The sequence below is a fragment of the Cyanistes caeruleus genome, unplaced genomic scaffold, assembly GCF_971803275.1.
Source record: "Cyanistes caeruleus unplaced genomic scaffold, bCyaCae1.hap1.1 HAP1_SCAFFOLD_143, whole genome shotgun sequence".
Lineage (NCBI taxonomy): Eukaryota > Metazoa > Chordata > Aves > Passeriformes > Paridae > Cyanistes > Cyanistes caeruleus.
In genome coordinates, this window is record NW_028255937.1 from 135361 (window position 1) to 160841 (window position 25481).

General features: G+C 50.6%; 1 protein-coding gene and 1 pseudogene across 4 annotated transcripts; one reads left to right on the top strand and one right to left on the bottom strand.

Annotated features, from left to right (window-relative positions):
• Positions 1-2590: 2590 nt before the first annotated feature.
• On the bottom strand, positions 2591-23552 carry LOC111922477 (class I histocompatibility antigen, F10 alpha chain). Of its 4 annotated transcripts, none has more exons than XM_086874091.1 (8): positions 23389-23552; positions 13582-13845; positions 10336-10608; positions 9383-9655; positions 9189-9296; positions 9058-9093; positions 8906-8938; positions 2591-2846 (listed from the first exon to the last, which is right to left on the bottom strand). In XM_086874091.1, the coding sequence occupies exons 1-7, from the start codon at positions 23474-23476 to the stop codon at positions 8913-8915; spliced, it is 1068 nt and encodes a 355-aa protein (XP_086730217.1). In that variant the 5' UTR covers positions 23477-23552; the 3' UTR covers positions 2591-2846; positions 8906-8912. The 4 variants fall into 4 exon arrangements, with proteins under 4 accessions (XP_086730217.1, XP_086730218.1, XP_086730220.1 ...); XM_086874092.1 differs by having other exon boundaries at positions 8888-8938; positions 23389-23542; XM_086874094.1 differs by lacking the exon at positions 2591-2846 and adding an exon at positions 7121-7246 and having other exon boundaries at positions 23389-23542.
• LOC147645944 (endogenous retrovirus group K member 5 Gag polyprotein-like) lies at positions 16128-17929 on the top strand (annotated as a pseudogene).
• Positions 23553-25481: the final 1929 nt, after the last annotated feature.

Genomic DNA, 25481 nt, shown 5'->3' on the forward strand with positions numbered 1-25481 from the left:
ATCTCAGAATCACCGTATGGTCATAATGGTCTCATGGCCATGGTTGTGTTGTGGTCATCTCATGGTCATTGTTGTATCAAGGCCATGGTCATCTCTTGCTCATCTCATGGTCTTTATGACCCCATGGCCATGCTTAAGTCATGGTCACCTCATGGTCATCTCATGACCTTGATCACCTCATGGCTGTGTCATGGTCATGAAATGCTCATGGTCATGAAATGCTCATGGTCATCTTGTGGTCATCTTATGGCCACAGTCATAGTCATGACATGGTCATGGTCATTTCCTGAGCACCATCATCTCATGTTCATTGTTGTCTCCTGATCACAATCATCTCATGCTCATGGTCCTCTCATGGTCGTGATCTCATGCTCATGGCTGTGTCGTGGTCATCTGATGGTCACAGTCCTCTCATGGTCATGATCATCTCATGGTCATCACATGGTCATAATCACCTCATGATCATCTCATGGTCAACTCATGGCCACAATCATCTCATGGTCATCTATGGTCATGGTTGTGTCATGGTCACAGTCATGGCCATCTAATGGTTATGGTTGTGTCATGGTCACAGTCATGGCCATCACACAGTCACGGTCACCTCATGATCATCTCATGGTCAACTCATGGCCACAATCATATCATGGTTATGCCAGGATCATAGCTGACTCATCTCATGGTCACAGTCATGGCCATCTCATGGTCATGAGTAGCAATGGGGAACGAAGACACACGGACTGCCTTGCTTGCTTCAAAGATCCTTTATTGTAACCAACCGAGCCTTTTTAGACTCGAAACCTAACCCAAACTTAACCAAACCTAACCCAAACTTAACCAAACCTGACCCAAACTTAACCAAACCTAATCCAAACTTAACCCAAACCTAACTAAACCTAACCCAAAATTAACCCAATATTAACCAAACCTGACCCAAACTTAACCGAACCATGCATTGGCTGCCTGCCACTGTGGTATCATTGATGCGTCCCTTTACCCAATCAGCTCTCTGATCATGTGATGGCCACGCATCTCCCCAGCCAATCACTGCCTCACCCATGACATGACCACCGGCCCACTCTCGGACCATCTGACCCTCAGCTGAACCCTTCCCAGGGTGCTTTTTGGGGAACAAAAGTGAACGGAAGTGACCGGGATTTAACAAAGGTGGAAAAGGTCCTAATTCTGTAAGGGTTTTTTTATTTCCCACGGTTATGGTCATCACCATCATCTTATGGTCATGGTCATCTCATGGTCATCTCACAGTCACCTCACAGTCATAATCATCTCACAGCCATGGTTGTGTCATGATCATCTCATGGTCTTGATCACCACACAGCCATGGTGTGGTGTGGTCACCTCTTGGTCAAGATCATGTCATGGTAACATGGTCATCTCAAGGCCTTCATCATTTCATGGCCATGGTGGTGTCATGGTTATCTCGTGGTCATCTCATTGTCACAATGCCACAATCATCTTATGGCCATCTCATGGTCACGGTCCTTTCCTGATCACCATCATCTTATGCTCACGGTCATCTCACTGTAATGGTCATCTCATGATCATGTCATTGTCACCTCATGGTCATCTCATGGCCACAATCACATCAGCATCACCTCAAGGCCACAGCTGTCCCATGGCCAACCCATGGTCATCTCTTGGTCCAAATCATCTCCTGGTCATGGTCACAGTCATGGTCATCCCATGGTCATGGTCATCTCATGGTCATCTCCTGGTCATGGGATAACCCATGGTTATCCCAGAGTCATGGTCATCTCAGGGTTGTGTCACTCATGGAAACTCTCATCTCACGGCCATCTTGTGCTTGTGTCATGGCCATGGTCATGGCCAGGGAACCTCTCTGTGATCCCAAGCATCGATTTTGGGGCACTCAAGGACACTTGGGGACAGCGAGGCCTGGCCTGACCCCTCCCCCCATCCCACTGCCCCTCCAGGAGCCTGATGTGGCCAAACCCTCCTGGGGACACCTTGGACATGGGACATGGAGAGGGAAATGAATCCTGGGGAATGGAGCTGGGCGTGGCTGGCAAGTCCCCACCCAGCTCCTGGTGTCCCAAACCTGTTCTGGTGTCCCCATCCTGCTCCTGGTATCCCCATCCCAGTCCTGGTGTCCCCACACTGCTCCTGGTGTCCCCAATCCAGTCCTGGTATCCCCACACTGCTCTGGTGTCCCCATCCTGCTCCTGATGTCCCCAATCCAGTCCTGGTGTCCCCATCCTGCTCCTGGTGTCCCCATCCTGCTCCTGGTGTCCCCACACTGCTCCTGGTGTCCCCAACCCACTCTTGGTATCCCCACACTGCTCCTAGTGTCCCCAACCCATTCCTGCTGTCCCCAACCCACTCCTCCTGTCCCCATCCTTCTTGTGTCCCCAGCCTGCTCCTGGTGTCCCCAACCCACTCCTGGTGTCCCCACCGCAGTCCCCACTGTCCCCATTCCCATTCCTGCTGTTCCCATCCCTACTCACAGTGTCCCCATCCCTGTCCCCAATGTCCCCATCCCTGTCCCCAGTGTCCCCACTCCCACTCCAGGCTCCCAGAGAGGAACTGCTTGACACTGGAGGAGGAGCCCAGATTTCTTGCCCCAAGCAGGATTTATTGCTCCAAGCAGGATTTCTTGCCCCAAGCAGGATAATTTCACACCAGAACTAAAGCATCAGGAATATTTGTGGGTTTTGGCTCTAAAATATTGGAAAACAGGAAATCGATCCGCTAGCAAGAGCTGTGGGGTGGGTGGCAGCAGTGGGATGAGCTCTGCTGGCAGCTCTCAGCATTCCTGGGAAGAGGGAAAGGGCCGGATCCAGCTCCGTGGATCGCTCCAGCGGTGATTCCTGCCGGGATGAGAGAGGATCACGGTGTCACCCTGTCCCTGTCCCCATTCCACAGGATGGACCTGGCTGGAGGCCATGGGGAGCAGGAGCTGCTCCAGAATCCCACCTGATCCCACCTCAATCCTGCTCCATCTATTCTGCCCCAGTTCCTCTCTGGAATCTCAATCTGATCCTACCCCAATCCTGCCATAATCCTGCTCCATTCATCCCAACTGATCCCACTCCATCCATTCATCCATCCATCATCCATCCATCATCCATCCATCATCCATCATCCATCCATCATCCATCCATCCATCATCCATCCATCCATCATCCATCCATCCATCCATCCATCATCCATCCATTCATCCATCCATCATCCATCCATCCATCCATCATCCATCCATCCATCATCCATTCATTATCCATCCATCCATCCATCCATCCATCCATCATCCATCCATCCATCCATCCATCCATCATCCATCCATCCATGCATCATCCATCCATCCATCATCCATCCATCCATCCATCATCCATCCATCCATCATCCATCCATCATCCATCCATCCATCCATCCATCCATCATCCATCCATCCATCATCCATCCATCCATCATCCATCATCCATCCATCCATCCATCATCCATCCATCCATCATCCATCCATCCATGCATCATCCATCCATCATCCATCCATCCATTCATCCATCCATCATCCATCCATCCATCATCCATCATCCATCATCCATCCATCATCCATCCATCCATCATTCATCATCCATCCATCCATCCATCCATCCATCCATCATCCATCATCCATCCATCATCCATCCATCATCCATCATCCATCCATCATCCATCCGTCATCCATCCGTCATCCATCATCCATCCATCATCCATCATCCATCCATCATCCATCATCCATCATCCATCCATCATCCATCCATCATCCATCCATCATCCATCCATCCATCCATCCATCCATCCATCATCCATCATCCATCATCCATCCATCCATCCATCATCCATCCATCATCCATCCATCATCCATCCATCATCCATCCATCATCCATCATCCATCCATCATCCATTCATCATCCATCCATCATCCATTCATCATCCATCCATCATCCATCATCCATCCATCATCCATCCATCATCCATCCATCATCCATCCATCCATCCATCCATTCATCCATTCATCCATCCATCATCCATCCATCATCCATCCATCCATCATCCATCCATCCATCCATCCATCCATCCATCCATCCATCCATCCATCATCCATCCATCATCCATCCATCATCCATCCATCCATCATCCATCATCCATCCATCCATCCATCCATCCATCCATCATCCATCCATCCATCATCCATCCATCCATCCATCCATCCATCCATCCATCCATCCATCAATCCATCATCCATCCATCATCCATCCATCCATCCATCCATCCTATGGATGCTAAATCTAAACCACAGTGCCTGTACAAATTACAGGCCGCCTGGCTCTTCGGGTTGCCTGAGAAAATAGCCTGGGAAAAATATGAGAAGTGGAGATTGTTGCAGGATCTCCGCAAGATCAATGCAGTCATGGAAAGCATGGGGGCCCTGCAGCCTGGCATGCCATCACCTACCATGCTTCCCATGGGGTAGAAAATCCTGATCCTTAATTTAAAAGATTGTTTTTTTACTATCCCATTGCATTCTGAGGACAAATGCAAGTTTACTTTCACAGTACCTACAATCAACAACGCTGAACCCATGCAGAGGTATCAATGGAAATTTTTGCCACAGGGCTGCAAGAACAGCCCGACTATTTGTCAGTGGTATGTAGCTCAAGCCTTATCTAGAGTCCGTGAGCAGTTCCCTGACGCTTACTGTTATCATTACATGGATGACATCCTGGTGGCAGCATCCACCCAGGATGAACTGCTGAGGATACAGCCCCAGCTGTTTGGAGCTCTGCGTTCTTATGGCCTGCAAGTAGCTCCGGAAAAGGTTCAGCAGCATCCTCCTTGGAAATATCTAGGAGTCAAAATCTTAGATCGAACCATTTGCCATCAAGAGGTGCAATTCGTGAATTCTATCAAAACTCTGAATGATGCCCAAAAATTGATGAGTATCATCACATGGTTGCGTCCTTACTTAGGACTAACCACAGCACAATTGTCCCCATTGTTCAACCTTTTAAAGGGGGACCCTGATCTGAATTCCCCTCGGGAGCTGACTCCTGACGTGCAGCAAGCACTGGAGGATGTTCAACAGGCTGTTTCTGCTCGGCAGGTTTACCGGGTGGATCCATCCATTGATATCACTGTTTTTATTACTTGTCCAGAGTCTCATCCCACAGGTATCATTGGCCAATGGAGTGAACAATGGGCTGATCCGTTGCACATTTTGGAATGGATCTTTCTGCCCCATCAACCAAAAAAGACGCCTCCCACATTATTTGAATTGGTTGCTCAATTGATAATTAAATGCTGTCAGCGGTGTTTGCAGTTAATGGCAGCTGACCCTGAGAAAATTATCATCCTGATCCGGCGGGAGGACTTTGAATAGAGTCTGACCAACAGTGCCTCTTTACAGAGTGCGCTGGAAAACTTTTCAGGGCAGATTGCCTATCATCTGCCCAGCCACAAATTGCTGCAATTAGGAGGGTCAGCTGAATTGTCCTTTCGGCAAAAAAGTAGTCGGGTGCCAGTGCAAGGACCCACCGTCTTCACTGACGGTTCGGGAAAAACGGGGAAAGGCATTGTTACATGGAAGGATGAGTCTGAGTGGCAAGTGCTGGAAGGCCATGAGACAGGCTCAGCCCAGCTAGTCGAACTAAGGGCCGCTACCATGGCATTCCAGCGGTTGTCTCAGGTACCGCTGAATTTAGTCACTGATTCTGCTTATGTAGCAGATCTCGCTAAACGTTTAGATTGTGTGCTCCTGAAAGAAGTTGATAATGAACGTCTATTTCAGCTGCTGAAGTCTTTGTGGTGTGTGATCCAAGCTCGAGTTCACCCATATTACATTCTGCATATTCGGAGTCATACCAATCTACCAGGTTTCATAGCAGAAAGTAATGCCAGGGCTGATAGGTTGGCTAACCCTGCTTGGGTAGCGCCTCAGCCTGACAAAATTGCACAAGCCAAAGCATCGCATGACTTTTTCCACCAAAGTGCACATACTTTGCAAAAACAGTTTCACTTAACACCGACCGAAGCGCGTGACATTGTCAGTTCTTGTGCTGACTGTCATGGGCTCGCAGCACCTTTGCCAGCGGGGGTGAACCCCAGAGGGTTGAAAGCCCTGCAGCTTTGGCAGACAGATGTCACTCACATTGCTGAGTTTGGCAGACTTAAGTATGTGCATGTGTCTGTAGACACCTTTTCATCTGCTATGTGGGCATCTGCTCACACCGGAGAAAAGGGCCGTGATGTTATTGCCCATTGGAAAATCGCGTTTGCAGTCTTGGGCATACCTTCTTCTGTGAAAACTGACAATGGTCCTGCCTACACCTCACAAAAGACACAACGGTTTTTACAGTTATGGGGAGTTTCACATGCATTTGGTATTCCACATTCTCCCACTGGGCAAGCTATTGTTGAACGTGCTCATGGTACCTTAAAACGTGTTCTAGAAAGACAAAAAACGGGGATGGTTGGAGAAACTCCACACAGCCGACTGGAGAAAGCCTTGTACACTATTAATCACCTCACAGTGAAAAAGAATTCAGATAACCCTGTCATCTTGAATCATTTTCTTTCATTGCAGTCTTCAGGCGAGGTGCACCTGCCTCGAGCGAAAGTTTGAGTGAGAGACCTGACCACCAACAAGTGGCAAGGCCTGTGCGAGCTCATCGCTTGGGGTCGTGGGTATGCATGCGTTTCCACGGACACTGGAGTACGGTGGATACCTGCAAGGTGTGTTTGCCCTGATCTGCAGCATCAAAAGCAGAAAGCAGTCAACAGGCGACCGTCAGATGGTGACCAAAACACCGATCATCATTCCAATAGTCCTTCTACAAGCAGAGACTAAATATTCTTACCTGTCGACAAGTTAAACTGTCAGTTTGAACAAATTAACAATGTTATTTGTTGTGTGAGAGTGTGTGTTAGTTTACTGAATTAGAGACATTAGAGTCAACCATCAATCCCTGCAAAGAAAACAATTCTTAAATACCAAAACATAAGCCAAAATTCTAGATTAATTCTAGATTAGCATCCATTCAAAGTTCTAGCAAAGAACCCTCTTGTGCTGTGTTTGTTCTTCCTCCTGCAAGGGCCCAGCAAGACGTGACAAACACTGCTCTTTTATTTATTTTTTTTAACAAAAAGGGTGAGTTCTGGATGCTAAATCTAAACCACAGTGCCTGTACAAATTACAGGCCGCCTGGCTCCTCGGGCTGCCTGAGAAAATAGCCTGGGAAAAATATGAGAAGGAATTAAAACAATTCTCAGAGATACTAAACAGCCTTGCAGGTGTTGTTTTGCAGTCTTGCTTTCTCTAGCAGGAGAAGGCCAGGGGGGGTGATGGGCCCCCCTGACCAATGATGGTGATGTAGCACTTTGTTAACCAATAGGAGTTTCTTTTCTGTACCTTCCACGTACCAGTCTATAAAACAGGCCTGAAGTAATAAACCAGAGAATTCTCGTGTTGTGACTCCCTTGAGAGTTTGTGTCGTTCTTTCTAGCCGTTCCCAATCGGAGCGACACCATCCATCCATTCATCATCCATCCATCATCCATCCATCCATCCATCCATCCATCCATCCATCCATCCATCCATCATCCATCCATCCATCATCCATCATCCATCATCCATCCATCCATCATTCATCATCCATCCATCCATCCATCCATCATCCATCCATCCATCATCCATCCATCATCCATCCATCATCCATCCATCATCCATCCATCCATCCATCATCCATCCATCCATCATCCATCCATCATCCATCCATCCATCCATCCATCCATCATCCATCCATCCATCATCCATCCATCCATCCATCATCCATCCATCCATCCATCCATCCATCATCCATCATCCATCCGTCATCCATCCATCATCCATCCATCCATCATCCATCATCCATCCATCCATCCATCCATCCATCCATCCATCCATCATCCATCATCCATCCATCCATCCGTCATCCATCATCCATCCATCATCCATCATCCATCATCCATCCATCCATCATCCATCCATCCATCATCCATCCATCCATTCATCATCCATCCATCCATCCATCATCCATCCATCCATCATCCATCCATCCATCCATCCATCATCCATCATCCATCCATCATCCATCCATCATCCATCCATCCATCCATCCACCCATCATCCATCCATCCATCCATCATCCATCCATCATCCATCCATCCATCCATCATCCATCCATCATCCATCCATCATCCATCCATCCATCCATCCATCATCCATCCATCCATCCATCATCCATCATCCATCCATCATCCATCCATCCATCCATCATCCATCCATCCATCATCCATCCATCCATCATCCATCCATCCATCCATCATCCATCCATCCATCATCCATCATCCATCCATCCATCATCCATCCATCCATCCATCCATCCATCCATCCATCCATCCATCCATCATCCATCATCCATCCATCCATCCATCCATCATCCATCCATCCATCCATCATCCATCCATTCATTCATCATCCATCCATCCATCCATCCATCCATTCATCCATCCATCCATTCATCCATCCACCCTACCCAATCCTGCCACATCCACCCTTCCCCATCCCTCTTGGGAATCCCAACCTGATCCTGCTCCATCCATCTCAACTAACCCCACACTGGTATCCTGCCTTGATCCAGAATCCCACCTGATCCCACCCCATCCCTCCTGCCTCAATCCTGCTCCATCCATCCTACCCGTTCCTGCTCCAGAATCCAGCACTGATCCCACTCAACAATTCCATCTGATCCTGCTCTGGATCCCTGCTCTGACCCGGTTTCCGTCCCTGATCCCAGTCCGTCCATCCTGCCCTGATCCCCCTCTGGAATCCCACCCCAATCCCGCTCCATACGTGTGATTCAAATCTTGACTTCTGTGTTCTTTCCTGCAGAAAGAGAAGATCCGTGAGATTCCAGCATGGATCACACCCTGGGATTAACTCCAGGATCCATCCTGGGATGCACAAAGAGGGGATTCAGAGCTGGATCCACCACTGGAACTCACCGGCTGGCGGGCTGTATCCATTCCTGTCCCTCCTCCCTGTGGAAAAACAGCGGGATCAGTGTGGGTGCTGCATTCCCAGAATGGTGCCGGGTGGATCCGTGCCCCTTCCCGACCCCCATCCCGTGTGTTACCGGATTGGAGCCTCCAGATACCGAATCCAATGAGGACAAGGACGAGGACGGCAGCGATGACAGACAGAGCGATCATCACCACGGCGAGATTCCCGCCAGATGTCGGCTCTGGGAAACGCGGGATAGTGAGGAGGGGAAACGGAATCCCCATTCCAGAATTCCAAAATCCCAAATTCCCACATTCCCAGCCTCACCCCAAGCGAAGATCCCGGGCTCCAGCATTCCGGGATGCTCCACCCGGCACCGGTACTGCTCCCGCTCCTCCGGCAGCGCCTCGATTCTGGCCCAGGTGTGGAAGGTGCCATCGCTGTTGGGAACGATCCCGCCCCACTCCGTCTCCTGATCCCAAATGTCACCTCCCTTCATCCAGTTGACTGTGATGGTGTTGGGATAGAATCCGTACACGTGGCAGGATAGGATCAGTGTCCCATGTTCCTCTTTCCCGGACACGTGGACGTCAGGGGCCACTGGAATGGGATAATGGCGGAACTCATGCATGGAATTCTATGGGAACGGGATGGGGGCGAGATCTGACCATGGAATTCCATTGGAATGGGATGGGGGTGAGATCTGCCCACAAAATTCCATGGGAATGGGTGAGATCTGACCATGGAATTCCATGGGAATGGGATGGGAGCGAGATCTGACCATGGAATTCCATGGGAATGGGATGGGGGCGAGATCTGCCCACGGAATTCCCACTGGAATGGGATGGGAGCGAGATCTGACCATGGAATTCCATAGGAATGGGAAGGGGGGTGAGATCTGCCCAGGGAATTCCATGGGAACAGGATTGGGTGAGATCTGACCATGGAATTCCGTGGGAACGGGATTGGGTGAGATCTGCCCATGGAATTCTGTGGGAATGGGAATGGGAATGGGAATGGGAATGGGATGGCGGTGAGATCTGACCATGGAATTCCGTAGGAATGGGATTGGGTGACATCTGCTCACGGAATTCCATGAGAATGGGAATGGGAAGGGGGGTGAGATCTGACCATGGAATTCCACGGGAATGGGATGCTGGAGACATCCGCCCATGGAATTCCCACTGGAATGGGATGGTGGCGATATCTGCCCATGGAATTCCCACTGGAATTACGGTGTTCCCAAGTCCTCCATTCCCAAATCCCAAATTCCCACTCACCTTTGCGCTCCAGCTCTTTCCGCCCGTATCCGACGTATTTCCGGAGCCCTTCCGGGCAGACGTGTTTCAGGTAATTCTCCTGCCTCTCAGCCTCATTCTCATCTTCCCAGCGCCTCCGGGTGATCTCAGCAGCGTCGTCGCCCGTCACGAAGTTCTCGGATCCCAGCTCGAAGGAGATGAAATCCCGCCCGTCGTAGCCGTACCGCCAGGATCCACGGACGCTCCCATCGGACAGGAGGTCACAGCCATAAACTCGCTGTATGGTGTGGAAACCTGGGGGGATTGAACCCACAGAGACCCATGGAATTGTGTCCCAGCCCCACAGATCCCATCCCAGCCCCACAATTCACATCCCAGCCCCAAGGATCCCATCTCAGCCCCACAGATCTCCATCCCAGCCCCACAGATCTCCATCCCAGCCCCACAATTCCCATCTCAGCCCCACAGATCTCCATCCCAGCCCCACAGATCTCCATCCCAGCCCAACAGATCTCATCCCAGCCCCACAATTCCCATCCCAGCCCCACAGATCCCATCCCAGCCCCACAATTCACATCCCAGCCCCAAGGATCCCATCTCAGCCCCACAGATCTCCATCCGAGCCCCACAGATCCCATCCCAGCCCCACAATTCCCATCCCAGCCCCACAATTCCCATCTTGGCCCCACAGATCCCATCCCAGCCCCACAATTCCCATCCCAGCCCCACAATTCCCATCTTGGCCCCACAGATCCCATCCCAGCCCACAGATCTCCATCTCAGCCCCACAAATCCCATCCCAGCCCCACAGATCTCCATCCCAGCCCCACAGATCCCATCCCAGCCCCACAGATCCCATCCCAGCCCCACAATTCCCATCCCAGCCCCACAATTCCCATCCCAGCCCCACAGATCCCATCCCAGCCCCACGGATCTCCATCCCAGCCCCACAGATCCCATCCCAGCCCCACAGATCCACCCCTGCCCTACAGTTCCCATCCCACCCCCACAGATCTCCATCCTAGCCCCACAGATCCCCATCTCAGCCCCATAGATCCCATTCCAGCTCCACAGATCCCATCTCAGCCCCACAGATCCCATCCCTGCCCCACCATTCCTGTCCCAGCCCCATGGATTTTATCTCAGCCCCACAGATCTCCATCCCAGCCCCACAGATCCCCATCTCAGCCCCATAGATCCCATCCCAGCCCCAGAAATCTCCATCCCGACCCCACAATTCCCATCCCAGCCCCACAATTCCCATCCCAGCCCCACAATTCCCATCCAAGCCCCACAGATCCCATCCCAGCCCCACAATTCCCATCCCAGCCCCATGGATCTCATCCCAGCCCCACAGATCTCCATCCCAGCCCCACAGATCCCATCCCAGCCCCATGGATTTCATCCCAGCCCCACAATTCCCATCCCAGCCCCACAATTCCCATCCAAGCCCCACAGATCCCATCCCAGCCCCACAGATCCCATTCCAGCCCCACGGATCCCCATCCCAGCCCCACAGATCCCAACCCAGCCCCACAGATCTCCATCCCAGCCCCACAGATCCCATTCCATCCCCACAGATCCCATCTCAGCCCCACAGATCACATCCCAGTCCCATGGATCCACCCCTGCCCTACATATCCCATCCCAGCCCCACAGATCCCATCCCAGCCCCACAGATCCCATCTTGGCCCCACAGATCCCATCCCAGCCCCACAGATCCCATCTTGGCCCCACAGATCCCATCCCAGCCCCACAGATCTCCATCCCAGCCCCACAGATCCCATCCCAGCCCCATGGATCCACCCCTGCCCTACACTTCCCATCCCAGTCCCACAGATCTCCATCCAAGCCCCACAGGTCCCATCACAGCCCCACAGATTCCATCCCAGCCCCATAGATGTCCATCCCAGCCCCACAGATCCCCATCCCAGCCCCGCAGATCTCATCCCAGCCCCACAATTCCCATTTCAGACCCACAGATTCCATCCCAGCCCCACAATTCCCATCTCAGCCCCACAGATCTCCATCCCAGCCCCACAGATCCCATCTTGGCCCCATAGATCCCATCCCAGCCCCACAGATCTCCATCCCAGCCCCACAGATCCCATCCCAGCCCCACGGATCCCATCCCAGCCCCACAATTCACATCCCAGCCCCACGGATCCCCATCCCAGCCCCACAGATCTCCACCCCAGCCCCACAGATCCCATCCCAGCCCCATGGATCCATGTCCCAAAGTCACGGATCTCCACCCAGCCCCACAATTCCCATCCCAGCCCCAGGGATCCCATCCCAGCCCCACAGATCTCCATCCCAGCCCCACAGATCTCCATCCCAACCCCAAGGATCCCATCCCAGGCCCACAATTCACATCCCAGGCCCAAGGATCCCATCTCAGCCCCATAGATCCCATCTTGGCCCCACAGATCCCATTCCAGCCCCACGGATCCCCATCCCATCCCCACAGATCTCCATCCCAGCCCCACAGATCTCCATCCCAGCCCCACAGATCCCATTCCATCCCCACAGATCCCATCCCAACCCTACAGATCCCATCACAGCCCCACAATTCCCATCCCATCCCCACAGATCTCATCCCAGCCCCACAATTCCCATCCCTGCCCCACAGATCTCCATCCCAGCCCCACAGTTCCCATCCCAGCCCCACAGATCTCCATCCCAGCCCCACAGATCCCATCTCGGCCCCACAGATTCCATCCCAGCCCCACAGATCTCCATCCCAGCCCCACAGATCCCATTCCAGCCCCATGGATCCACCCCTGCCCTACAGTTCCCATCCCACCCCCACAGATCTTCATCCCAGCCCCACAGATCCCATCCCAGCCCCACAGATCCCATCCCAGCCCCACAGATCTCCATCTCAGCCCCACAGATCCCATCCCAGCCCCACGGATCTCCATCCCAGCCCCACAAATCCCATCCCAGCCCCACAGATCTCCATTCCAGCCCCACAGATCTCATCTCAGCTCCACAATTCCCATCCCAGCCCCATGGATCCACCCCTGCCCTACAGTTCCCATCCCAGCCCCACGGATCCCATCCCAGCCTCACAGATCTCCATCCCAGCCCCACAATTCCCATCCCAGCCCCACCATTCCCATTCCAGCCCCACAGATCCCATTCCAGCCCCACAGATCCCATCCCAGCCCCACGGATCCCCTCCCAGCCCCACAGATCCCATCCCAGCCCCACAGATCCCAGCCCCACAGATCCCATCCCAGCCCCACAGATCCCCCCACTCACCCCCGCTCTGGTTGTACCGGTGCCGCAGCGTCTCCAGGTTCCTGGCATTCACGTGCTGGCTCCCCTGAGAGATCTGGGTCTCTGTATCCCAATATCCCGGCTCAGCTCCCTCCTCCATCCACTGCGTCTGCGGCTCCATCCGGCCCCGCTCGCTGTCGTAGCGTGTGAAGGGGATCCCGTCCACGAACCCCAAAGCCATGAACTGGGGGACCCCTGGGCTGGGCTCTGACACCGCCACAGACAGGTAATGCAGGGAATGGAGAACTGGGGGGACACAGAGATTTGGGGGGGGCTGAGGGGGTCATGGATCAATGAAAGGGGAACTGGGAGAGCCGGGAAGGGGTTTGGGGATCCTGGGGCCAAGGAAAGGGGGTCCGGGGGTTGGGAGAGGTGGGGTGGACAGGAAAGGGCGTGCAGGGGGGTCCTGGTGTCCAGGGGCTCAGGGGGTTCCAGGGTTATGGAAGGGGGGTGCAGGGACTGGGAGAGGTGGGGTGGGGGTTCCAGCAGGTCCCTGTGCCCAGGAAAGGGGGTCCAGGGGTCCCCAGTGCCAAGGAAAGGGGTCACGAGGTGGGGATGGCTGGAATGGGGGGCTCGGGGGTCCTTGATGCAGAGGAAAGGGGGGGTGAGAGCTGAGAAAAGCAGGAATGGGGGTCTGGGGGGTCTCAGGGTGAAGGAAAAGAGGGGGTCTGGGGACTGAGAAAGGTGGGATGGATGGGAAAAGGGGTACGGGGGGGATTGGTACAGGATAAGGGAGTGCAGGGGAGGTCCCAGTGCCTGAGACTGAAAATTCAGGGCTCAGAATCCCCCCTGGGACCCTCCACTATTGGTGTCTAAAAATGCTCGGTCACGGTGAGAGACTTCTCCTGGGTCAAGCTGTTGAGGTGTAAGCAATTTATTGTGAGGGCAAAGAGAGGGGAGACCTGTGTCCACCACCAGCCTCGGCGTGCCCGTGGTCCCGGGGAGGGGAGAGAGCACGGAGTGAGAGGGAGAAAAGAGGTTAGAGATCAGGGAAAAGCAGAGAGGGACAGGAGCAGGGAGAGGGGCAAGGAGTAAGAGAGGGGTAGGAGTTAAGAGGTGGGGAAAGGGGTAAGGGCTAAGAGGGGGGTAAGGGCTAAGAGCTCAGAGGTGAGAGCTAAGAGTCAAGAGTTAAGAGAGGAGAGAGAAGAGCTGAGAGAGGAGTAAGAGTTAAGAGCGAGAGGTTCTTGTTACAATATATCTTTTTCTATTGTCAATATTCTAATTCTCAGTAACCAATCACTGCGAGATACGCCCACTAAAGATTTTACATACAGCCTCTGAGCATCCTCATATTAACATACAGCGTTACACTTTAAACTCTACAAGCTTTACAAGTTCTTTCCTTCACCTTTGGACTTTCTATCAGCAGCAGGACACTGTTTTATCAGCAGGGATTCTCCTTTAGCTGGCTAAATTGCTCTTTGGTTATACAGTAACTAGTACTCAGCTTCATGGCTCAGAGCAGGCTCTCATTTCTACTTCGATTCTAACCTTCGTATTTTCAGAATCCTCTGCTAAACAATCACATTCATCAGGTTTCCCTGTTTCACCCTCCCCAACACTCCACGACCCCCCAGGGACCCTCCCGGACCCCTTGGGTAACAGTGACCTGCAAAAGAAAACAAGGTGATAAATATTCCTGCTCGTTGAGCAAGAACAAGGATCAAACAAAGGTCTGCAAGCATCTAATAATTTGCTTTAAGATAAGGATAGTAACGTGTTTAGAGAAGAACGAGAACAGTGTTGTAAACTAGAGCTATAAGTTTGTATTCTATTTTTAGATGCTTGGCAAAAACTATATAAGTAACGCAAGAGCAAGAAATAAAGGTCTCAGTTCCACATCACATTGTGTGTGCTGTCTGATTCCTGCCTTAAGATTGGACTTAACATCTGGTGACCCCGACGTGATAAGCTTTAGTCCCAGGTGGGAAGAGTCTGGCATAATCTAAGGCTGAAAAGAAGAAAAATCCCACGGCGGTTGCGACCGGGCGTCCGAGAGAGACGCGTGTGGCCACAAAACTCGACCGGTGAGTCGGCAGCCTTTGAGCTGGAAATTGGTGGGGTGGGCAATGCTGTATCAGCCGTGGAGAAAGCTACGATAGAAGCCTTGCTCCGGATGAGTCAGAAAGCGGGGACTCCTTTAGATCGTACGCTTCTGACAGATTTATTATTTTGGGCAAAGCGGCAGAAATTAATCACTGCCGATGTTTTTACTAATGCCGCCTGGAAAAGGGTGGGAGAGGATTTGTGGCTAGCTGTACAGTCTGGCTCAAAAGAAGCTAAAGCTCTTGCACAAACGTATTGTCAAGTTAGATTAATGATAGAGCAGTTGGGTGCAGAGGTTGAGATCGAGGCAGCTGTGAAGGGAGTTTACGCTGCCACGGAAGGAAAAGCAGCTGAAAGGTCGAGTAACAAGCAGCCAGGGAGTGAAAATAACTGCGATTAGAGTAACAAAAATATTCCTGCCCCTCATATGGTTACTGCTCCAGCGCGTAAGGGACCCTATGATGATTTAATTCCACCATGGGACGGCAATTCCCAAGTCCCGCAGACATTGTCCCCTGTAAACCCCTCAGTGCCACCCTCTGCTCTTCCACTGCCCATGGAAATTGACCCAGCTGCAGTCCCCCTCCCTCCTGACCCCCAGACTGAGTCAGAGACATTAAAAACTTTACTATCACAACAAGCAGGCATTATGACACAACTTTTACAAGAAATGCAGCGTTTAGATCGAGATGCAAAATTTGCTACTGTAAAACAAGCGTATAAAAAGGCACATGAGGCAATTGTGAGTGGACTTAAGAACATTGAAAGTCAATTAGAAGATCTAAATAATAGTGTGTCGGGACCTTCCACTTTAACACCTAAACAGCCATCTCCGGGGCCGTGACAATCTTTGTCATTAAGCAAACGCAAGGTCCTTTTGAATTATGTGAAAGATGGGGAATGGTCTGTAGAGGAGGCTGATAATTATCTTTGTTCCAAGTATGGAACTGTAGCTCGAATAACGCCAGAAGAAAAGAGAGAAATAAGAGAATGGCAGCAACGATGTTCTCCCCATGTTCAAGCAAAACAAGATCCACGATCGATAGGAGAAAAATGATCACAGTGGATAAGTGGGGAAAAAGATCAAGACAACCCCTCAGATACACCAATAGATCCAAAATTTGATATGGCAAAAAAGATGGAAAGGGGTTGTGACTAATGCAGAATTAACTGGGAATTTTCAATTCTTTTCTGCGCCAGTTATTACCACATCAGCGGGGGGAGACTGGGAACCATTAAATTGGAATTTAGTATCTCGCTTGCAGAAAGCAGTGATGGATTATGGAATTGATAATCGCCTGATCAAGAGGCAAGTGGAGGCGATAATAAAATATCAACAGCTAGTGCCGGCAGATACAAAGGGTTTATTTGAAATGTTGCTTGGGCCGACTAGCTACATGTTATTTCAAGCAAAATGGCAAGAGCGCTTGGAAGCAAAACAAGTTGAGAATTTAGATTTGCCAGTTGGAGATCCACTGCGTGCAGCTTCCCTAGAACAGTTAATGGGCACGGGTGTTTATAGTGACCCACGGCGACAAGCTGCGCTGAATACTCGTGTATTAGCACAGTCTAAGGCTGCTGCCTTAGAAGCCTTTTCAGCACTGCCGCAAGTGGGGAAACCTCGTCAGCCCTACTTACAAATCATGCAAAGCCCTGTTGAACCTTTTCTCAGCTTTGTCGACAGAATTAAGTGGAAAGGGTGGAAATAGCACCAGACGTGCCACATGACATGAAAGATACCCTAGTAAAGGAGATTGCTGTACAAAATGCAAATCGTAGTTGTAAGAGATTAATTGCTACCTTGCCGGCTGGAGTGACGTTAATGCAGATTATCGAGCAATGTTCACACGCACCTCTAGAAGAAGAGAAGGAAAAGGCCATGATCCATGCTTCCGCATTGGCTGCGGCTTTGCAGAAATTTCCCATGCAGGGAAAAGGGGATAAAAGTCCCAATCCCAATTGCTTTAATTGCGGCCAACCTGGTCACATTCGAAAAAATTGCCCAAACAAAGGAAAACCTAATGCTGTTACCCTACCAAGTGCTGCTTTTATAGGTACTTGTCATCGTTGTAATAAATTTGGGCACAAAGCGACTGAATGCCGATCAAAATTTAAGAAAGGTGGAACACCGCTGCAACCCATTCCGGGAAACGAGAAGAGCCGCGTGGGGGGCACGGCGATCCAAAACCTCCCGACAGTGATGGCTGCCTCTCCCACATCACATCAGCAACAAGAGGCAGCGCCGGAGTCGATTTGGCAGTGGCAGACACCATCACAATCTTAGATACAAAAGTTCATGTGATCCCTTCAACAGAAGAAGGACCTTTAGGTTATGGTCTCTCTGCTCTGTTAATTGGAAGATCATCAGCATCTCAAGTTGGCCTTTTTGTGTTACCAGGACTTATAGATAGTGACTACACAGGAGTCATCATGATAATGGTGTCAACATTTAATCCTCCTGTAACAATACCCAAAGGCAGTAAAATTGCACAATTAATGCCCTTTAAAGCACAAGTTCCGAGACCAAATCAAGACAAAATTAGAGAAAAGGGAGCTTTTGGAAGTACCGGAATGGCTGTAATGTTTGCTGAAGCCGTTGGACAGAACCGGCCAGTTAGGCTAGTTACCCTCACTCATCCTGAAGATAAACAACAAGTTTCATCAGAAATGTTGATGGACACAGGTTCAGATGTAACCATTGTGCCTCAACAACATTGGCCTAATAGATGGCCGTTGAAAGCTGCATCTGTAAATATCTCAAGAGTAGTGGGAACTGCCCCCACAATGGAAAGTACCAAATTTATTCGAATAGAAGATGCAGAGAAAAATATTGCTTTTGTGAAACCTTACGTAATGCAAACACCTTTGTGGATACTAGGACGTGATGCTTTAGCACAATGGAAATTAACCCTTACAACTCAGGTTTTTTGAGTGCGGCCACTGAGCAAAACAAACCCCCCACCATAAAACTGACATGGAAAACAGATGACCCAGTATGGGTTGCACAGTGGCCGCTTCCCATTGAAAAGGTGGGTCATTTGAAAGAATTAGTAGATGAGCAACTCCACCTCAATCATATTCGTCCTTCTACTAGTCCCTGGAATACTCCTATCTTTGTGATACAGAAAAAAATCAGGAAAATGGAGATCGTTACATGATTTGCGAGCAGTGAATGCTCAGATGCAGCCGTTAGGAGCTTTGCAACCTGGATTGCCTTCTCCTGCAGCTCTTCCTAAGGGATGGACACTTTTGGCAATAGATTTAAAAGACTGCTTTTTTAGCATTCCCCTGCATGAAGATGACTGTAAACGCTTTGCATTCAGTGTACCAGTAGAAAACAACAAAGAACCAATGCGTCGCTATGAATGGACAGTGTTACCACAAGGAATGAGAAACAGTCCTACGATATGTCAATGGTTTGTAGACCAGGCATTGGCCAGGTGGAGAACTGATCATCCTGAAAAACTAGTTTATCATTACATGGATGACATTCTCATAACCTCTGAATGACCTTTATCTCTTCCAGAAGAAACTGAACTGGTTCGAGACTTAAATGAGTGGGGTTTGTCCATAGCTGAAGAAAAAATCCAGAGAACAGAACCTTGGTCTTATTTACGGATGCAAGCAAGCAAAACGAGAATTAGGCCCAACAAGCTTGCTCTGCACTATTCAATTGATACAGTACATGATGTTCAAAAACTCGTGGGAGATATCCAATGGCTAAGGAACTGGGCAGGTGTCGCAAATGAAGATTTAAAACCATTGTTTCAGCTTTTGCAAGGCTCCCAGCATCCAACTGATCCGCGGACATTGCAAGAACCAGAATTGACAGACTTACAAACCATTGAAGAGAAAATAGCAAACACACAAGCATATAGATTTCAACCTCTGCTTCCCTTGTGCATATATGCTAGAAACCAGGCCGTTGAAATAGCAGCTATTATTGGACAAGTGAATGAACAAAACCAATTTTTTCTTTTGGAGTGGGTTTTTACCACATTTAAACCACGGACTACAATCCTTCAAAGAATTGATGGTGTTGGAGAATTGATACTAAAAAGCAGACGTCGAGTACACCATGTGTTTGGCCAAGAACCAGATAAAACTGTTGTTCCTTATGATTCACCAGATTTGTTAGATGAATAGATGTTGTCATCTTTAACTTTTGCTACCGCTACTCATGGCATTGAAATTGATAATCATTTTCCCGCACATCCTTTGTTTTCGACACAATTGGTGTTGAAAGGAAAATCAATTTTAACCCAAAAACCTATTTGTAATGCTGTGAATGTGTTTACTGATGCTGGAGGGAGTACAGGAAAATATGGTTATGCTATACAAGAAAATGATAATTGGCGTGTTCACGTTGAAACGGATTACAAAAATTCTGTTCAAATTTTAGAGTTAAAAGCTGTTTTGTTAGCACTTATTCATTTTAATTTTGAACCTGTTAATTTGATTACTGATTCAGTTTACGTGGCATCAATTACCAATAGACTTGAAGATGCACTGTTAGGCAGCTTTTCGAGCCCAGTTCTTGCTACATGTGTTACCGATCTTTATAATTTGGTTAATAATAGAAAACACAAATAATTTGTTATGGCAATTCGTAGTCATACTACCTTGCCTGGTATTTTTGTGCAAGGAAATGCAACAATTGACACTGCAGTAACAGCTGCTGCAACAGAAGTTGATTCTGACAAATATCAGAATGCAACAAGAGCCCATTCCTTTTTTCATCAGTCTGCTAAAGGCTTGCAAAAAGAATTTGCAATTTCAAAATCAGATGCCAGGGCAATTGTTGCGGCTTGCCCTGACTGTGCTAGAATTCCCCCCTTACAAAGTGCTGGCACTAATCCTAGGGGATTACAGCCACGCCTTCTTTTTCAAACTGATGTCACCATTTTTGCACCATTTGGGCGTCTGAAACATTTACATGTGACAGTTGACACACAGTAAAGCAACACGGGCAACGGCGTTATCGAATGCAACCGCTAAAAGTGCCAAAAGGCACTGGCTGGAAACCTTCGCAGTACTCGGTGTCCCTCGAGAAATAAAAACAGATAATGTCCCTGCCTATACCAGTGCCTGTGCGCACAAGTTTTTAACTCAATGGAAAATTAAACACACTTTTGGTGTGTTTAATTAGAGACCTTAAAAGGTCTCAAGACAAGGTCTTTTGTCTGTTTTGAAAAAAGAGGGGGAGGTCATATCTCCTTTGGAAACACTACAAAAAGCTCTCTATGTATTAAATTGGAAGAATCCTGTAAGTGACCATACAAATCAGCAACGATATTTGCTTCCAATGAGTTTTCATTTTTCTCCTCCTTCGGATGCCTTGGTTAGGCATGAAGTGTCCGTACAGATTTGGGACCAAAAAACAAACAGCTGGCAAGGGCCAGCCAGGTTGTTAACCTGGGGTCGTGGATATGCTTGTGTTTCCACAGGAGATAATACCTTTTGGTTGCCTGCTAAGTGGCTGAAGCCCTGGATATTGAAGCAGAAACCCCAAGATGCTGGCGGTGGAGACGACTTGCCCCAGTAATTGATCTCCTAAGACAACTCTTAGGAAAAGATAATCTGGGCACACCATCTACAATCAACTGTCAAGAGTTAGTTGCTGCATTGCTAGAAAGGAGGCGCAGAAAATTGTTCAGCCAAATTGTGGTTGTAATGGTTGACTGAAATCTTATGTATATTGTGAGAATTGTTATCAAACATTTTATTTTGAAGATAGCGTAGGATTTTTTTTAGAGTGTAATAGGTGTAGAAGACAGCTTTGATATAGCTATTTGAGTTTCTTAAGACAGTAGCTAAATAATTTCGAGTTAATTTTTAATTAAGCAATAGAATTATTTGAATGTGAAGAAAAGTCTAGATTACCGTAAGCTTACGTAAATTTAACATAATTAGTAAAAAGAGTAAAACTTATTGTATTTACTAAAATAGCTGATTCCAAATATCGTATTTTGTGTATGAAGCATAATGAAGAGTATTATAGCGATAATGAATCTTTGTGTTTTGATGCCGTTTGTAACAAATCAAAGACTAGAAACTCGAGCTGATTTTTAGGTTACATGGGCCAATTGAACTAACAACCCTGCCTTTTGTTTGCACCTGACAGCAGATACTGATCCTTTTCGCACCTGTTTAGTTGAAACTCCTGAGTATAACCCTGGCAATTTTAATAGTTCGGCCACCAACAATTGTTTTACCGCTAAAAACACTAGTCATTGTACTGCCATGCTATTAGCAAGTTTAATTAAATCTTGCCATGAGATCCTCAAGAAATAAATTTAGCAATGTTAACACCTAATGCCGAAACTTTGAGATCTCTCCAGGCAAATAAAGTTAAAAGAAATATATTTACTTTGCCTTTTAATTGCGATGAAGAATCATGCTGAAAAAATTACTGTTAATCATAGTCCTTTATATGAATAGCTAGAATTTTAGAAAATTACCTTTTATATAAAAGAAATTGTTAAAAAAATTAGTTAGATTTTATCGATTGTTATCATTGTGTTACTTGTAGGCCCATGTTTGATCCCTTGTTTGTTTGGTCGCATATCAGCCACAGCTGATTTTATTTTGAAAACAGAGGGGGAAGTGTTGAGGCTTTTGCAGGTGTGCTTAGCTTACAGCCTCTTTACAGAGCATGCTGACCCTAACAGTGACCTGCCAAAGAAAACAAGGTGATAAATATTCCTGCTCGTTGACCAAGAATAAGGATCAAACAAAGGTCTGCAAGCATCTAGTAATTTGCTTTAAGACAAGGATAGTAACGTGTTTAGAGAAGAACGAGAACAGTGTTGTAAACTAGAGCTATAAGTTTGTATTCTATTTTTAGATGCTTGGCAAAAACTATATAAGTAACGCAAGAGCAAGAAATAAAGGTCTCAGTTCCACATCACATTGTGTGTGCTGTCTGATTCCTGCCTTAAGATTGGACTTAAGAAGGAAGCGGAACCGGGAGAGCCGGGAATGGTCCAAGGTTCAAGGAAGGGGCTGGGAGAGGCGCGATGGGGGATCCAGGGAGCCGTGTGCCCACGAAAGGGGGTCCAGGGGTCCCTGGGGTTGAGGAGAGCGGGGTGTGGGAGCTGGGAAAGGCAGGAATGGGGGTCCAGGGGGTCCCTGGGTGACGGGAAAGGGGGGCTGGGGCGGGGAGAGGCGGGCGGATCCCGGGGACGCAGTTTGGGAGACGGGAAAGAGAAAGTGACCGAGGGAACGCGGTGGGGGGAGAGGACGCGGGGAAAGGGGAATTCCAGGGAGTTCATCTGGATCCCACTGGATCCCTGCTGAGACCCCCGAGACCCCTGGGACCCTCTGGGACCCCGTTTCGGGAAGCGGCGGGAGTGGAAAACGGGGTGGAGACGGAAATTTGGGAGATCCGGGGGGTCCAAAAGCCGAGGAGAACGGCGGGTCTGGGGTCTGGGAAAAGCGGGATGCCCGGGAATGGGGTGCAGGGGGGTCCCAGAGCACTGGCGGGGGTGCGGGGGGGTCCCAGTCCCGGATAAGGGAATTCAGGGGATTCCCAGTGCCCGAGAATGGGGGTTCAGAGGGGTCCCGGTGCCAGATGAGGGGGTACACGGGGGTCCCGGTGCTGGGAAAGGGGATTGAGGGGGGTCACAGGGTCCAAAATGGGACTCAGGGGGGTTCCCCTGCCCGGGAATGGAAGTTCAGCGGGGTCCCGGTGCCCGGGAATTTCGGATCAGGGTGGTTCCGGATTCGGGGGGTCCCACTCACCTCTCGGCGGGCCGCTCGGGTCCCCCAGGATCCCCTGCAGCCCCAAAAGGAGCCCCAAAAGGAGCCCCAGAACCAGCGCTGGACCCATCGCGCTGCTCCGCTGCGGCCCCGGTCACAGTTCTGTTCCCGGCCACAGCTCTGGCCCCGCCCACAGAGCCGCCTCCTGCCCCGCCATTGGCGCCGCTATTTCCTGCTGGCCAATGGCAGCCCGCTATGTCAGTGACGTCATCGGGCGCCGGGCAGATCCCGCTTTCTCAGGTTAGGACGCGGAAGAGTACGAGCCCGAGGCGGGGCTGGGGGGAGGGGACGGGGGAATTCCAGAGAATCCCTCAGGATCCCTCTGGATCCCTCTGGATCCCCGCTGCGGCCGCCCTGGAGCCCTCTGGGAACCACCTGGGACCCACCTGGGACCCCGCCTGAGAAAGCGGCGGGTGTGGAGAACTGGGGGGACCCGGAAATTTGGGAGATCTGGGGGTGCAAAGGTGAAGGAAAAGGGCGGCTCGGGGGTCTGGGAAGGGCGGGATGGCCGGGAACGGGGGGCGGGGGCTCCCAGAACACGGGAAGGGGGTCCAGGAGGGGGTTCCAGTCCCGGAGAAGGGGGTGCAGGGGGTCCCCATGCCCAGGAACGGAGGTTCAGGGGGTCCCGGGGTGAAGGAAAAGTGGGGGCTGGGGTCTCCCAGAGGGGGAGGGGCGGGAAAGGGGGTGGGGGGTGCTGGATATGGGGCTGCAGGGGGATCCCCGTGCTGGATATGGGGGTACAGGGGGGTCCCGGTGTGCGAGGATGGAGGGTTTGGGAGGGCTCCAGTCCCGGGTACGGGGGTGCACGGGGGTCCTGGTGCAGCGGAATGGGGGTTCAGGGGGTCCCGGTGCTGCATAAGGGGATGCAGAGGGGTCCCGGTGCCCAGGAAATGGGGTTCGGGGGGGGTCCCTTCCTGATCATCGGGGTTCAGGGGGGTCCCGGTGCCAGATAATGGCATGGCGGGGATCCGGTGCTGGGAAAGGGGGTGCAGGGGGGTTCCCGTTCCCAGGAATGGGGACCTTAGGGGGTCCTGGTGCAGCGGAATGGGGATTCAGGGTGTCCCGGTGCCCAGGAAATGGGGTTCAGGGGAGTCCTGTCATAGGTTCCTGGGTTCAAGGGGTCCCGGTGCCTGAATATGGGGGTTCAGGGGTGTCCCGGTGCCGAGAAATGGGGGTTCCTGGAGGTTTCCGTGCCCGAGAATGGGGGTTCAGGGGGTTCCAGGTTCCAGATAAGGGGGTGCAGGGGTTTTTGGGGCTGGAGAAGGGGGTACAGAGGGGTGCTGGTGCCCCGAAATGAACGTCCAAGGGGGTCTCTGTGCTCAGGAAAGGGGGATTCGCTCGGAAATGGAAGCGCAGGGGTTCCCGGTGCCCAGGAATTGCGGCTCAGGGGGGTCCCGGTGCCGGGGACAGTCCCCGGTCCCCGGGCAGATCCCGGTGCCGCAGCTTGGGAGACGCGAAAGTGACCGGGAGAGCGCGGGGAGGGGACAGAGGAAACCCTGGGAATTCCCCTGAATCCCCCCTGGGACCACCCAGGACCCCCCCACAGGACGGGCAGGGGGTGGAGAACTGGGGGGACGCAGAGATTTGGGGTTCTGGGGGCGTCCAAAGGTCGGGAAGCGGAACCGGGAGAGCCGGGGATGGTCCAAGGTTCAAGGACGGGGCTGGGAGAGGCGCGATGGGGGATCCAGGGGGTCCCTGTGCCCACGAAAGGGGGTCCAGGAGTCCCTGGGGTTGAGGAGAGCGGGGTGTGGGAGCTGGGAAAGGCAGGAATGGGGGTCCAGGGGGTCCCTGGGTGACGGGAAAGGGGGGCTGGGGCGGGGAGAGGCGGGCGGATCCCGGGGACGCAGTTTGGGAGACGGGAAAGACGGGAGGAAAAGGGGAATTCCCTGGAATTCGTCTTATATTAATGGAATTGATTCGTGCTGACTAAATTGTTACTATTATTAAAGTTATTATTTGAAGCATTCAAAAGAATTACTGTTACGAGGCAGATGCACCCCTTTACAGATGTTACATGTTAAAATTCAGGTACAGGATGTAGTTTGGAAAGTGAGTTATGTCCCAAGGCTAAAACG

Bases quoted from the DNA above. Each gene is read 5' to 3' on its own strand.
- LOC111922477 (XM_086874091.1), bottom strand. From the start codon at position 23,476: ATGGGTCCAGCGCTGGTTCTGGGGCTCCTTTTGGGGCTCCTTTTGGGG. The intron at 9,297-9,382 runs GTGAGGCTGGGA...CGCGTTTCCCAG, and splicing joins GCCCGGGATCTTCGCTTGGG to AGCCGACATCTGGCGGGAAT. The intron at 8,939-9,057 runs GTGAGTTCCAGT...CTCTTTCTGCAG, and splicing joins TGGATACAGCCCGCCAGCCG to GAAAGAACACAGAAGTCAAG.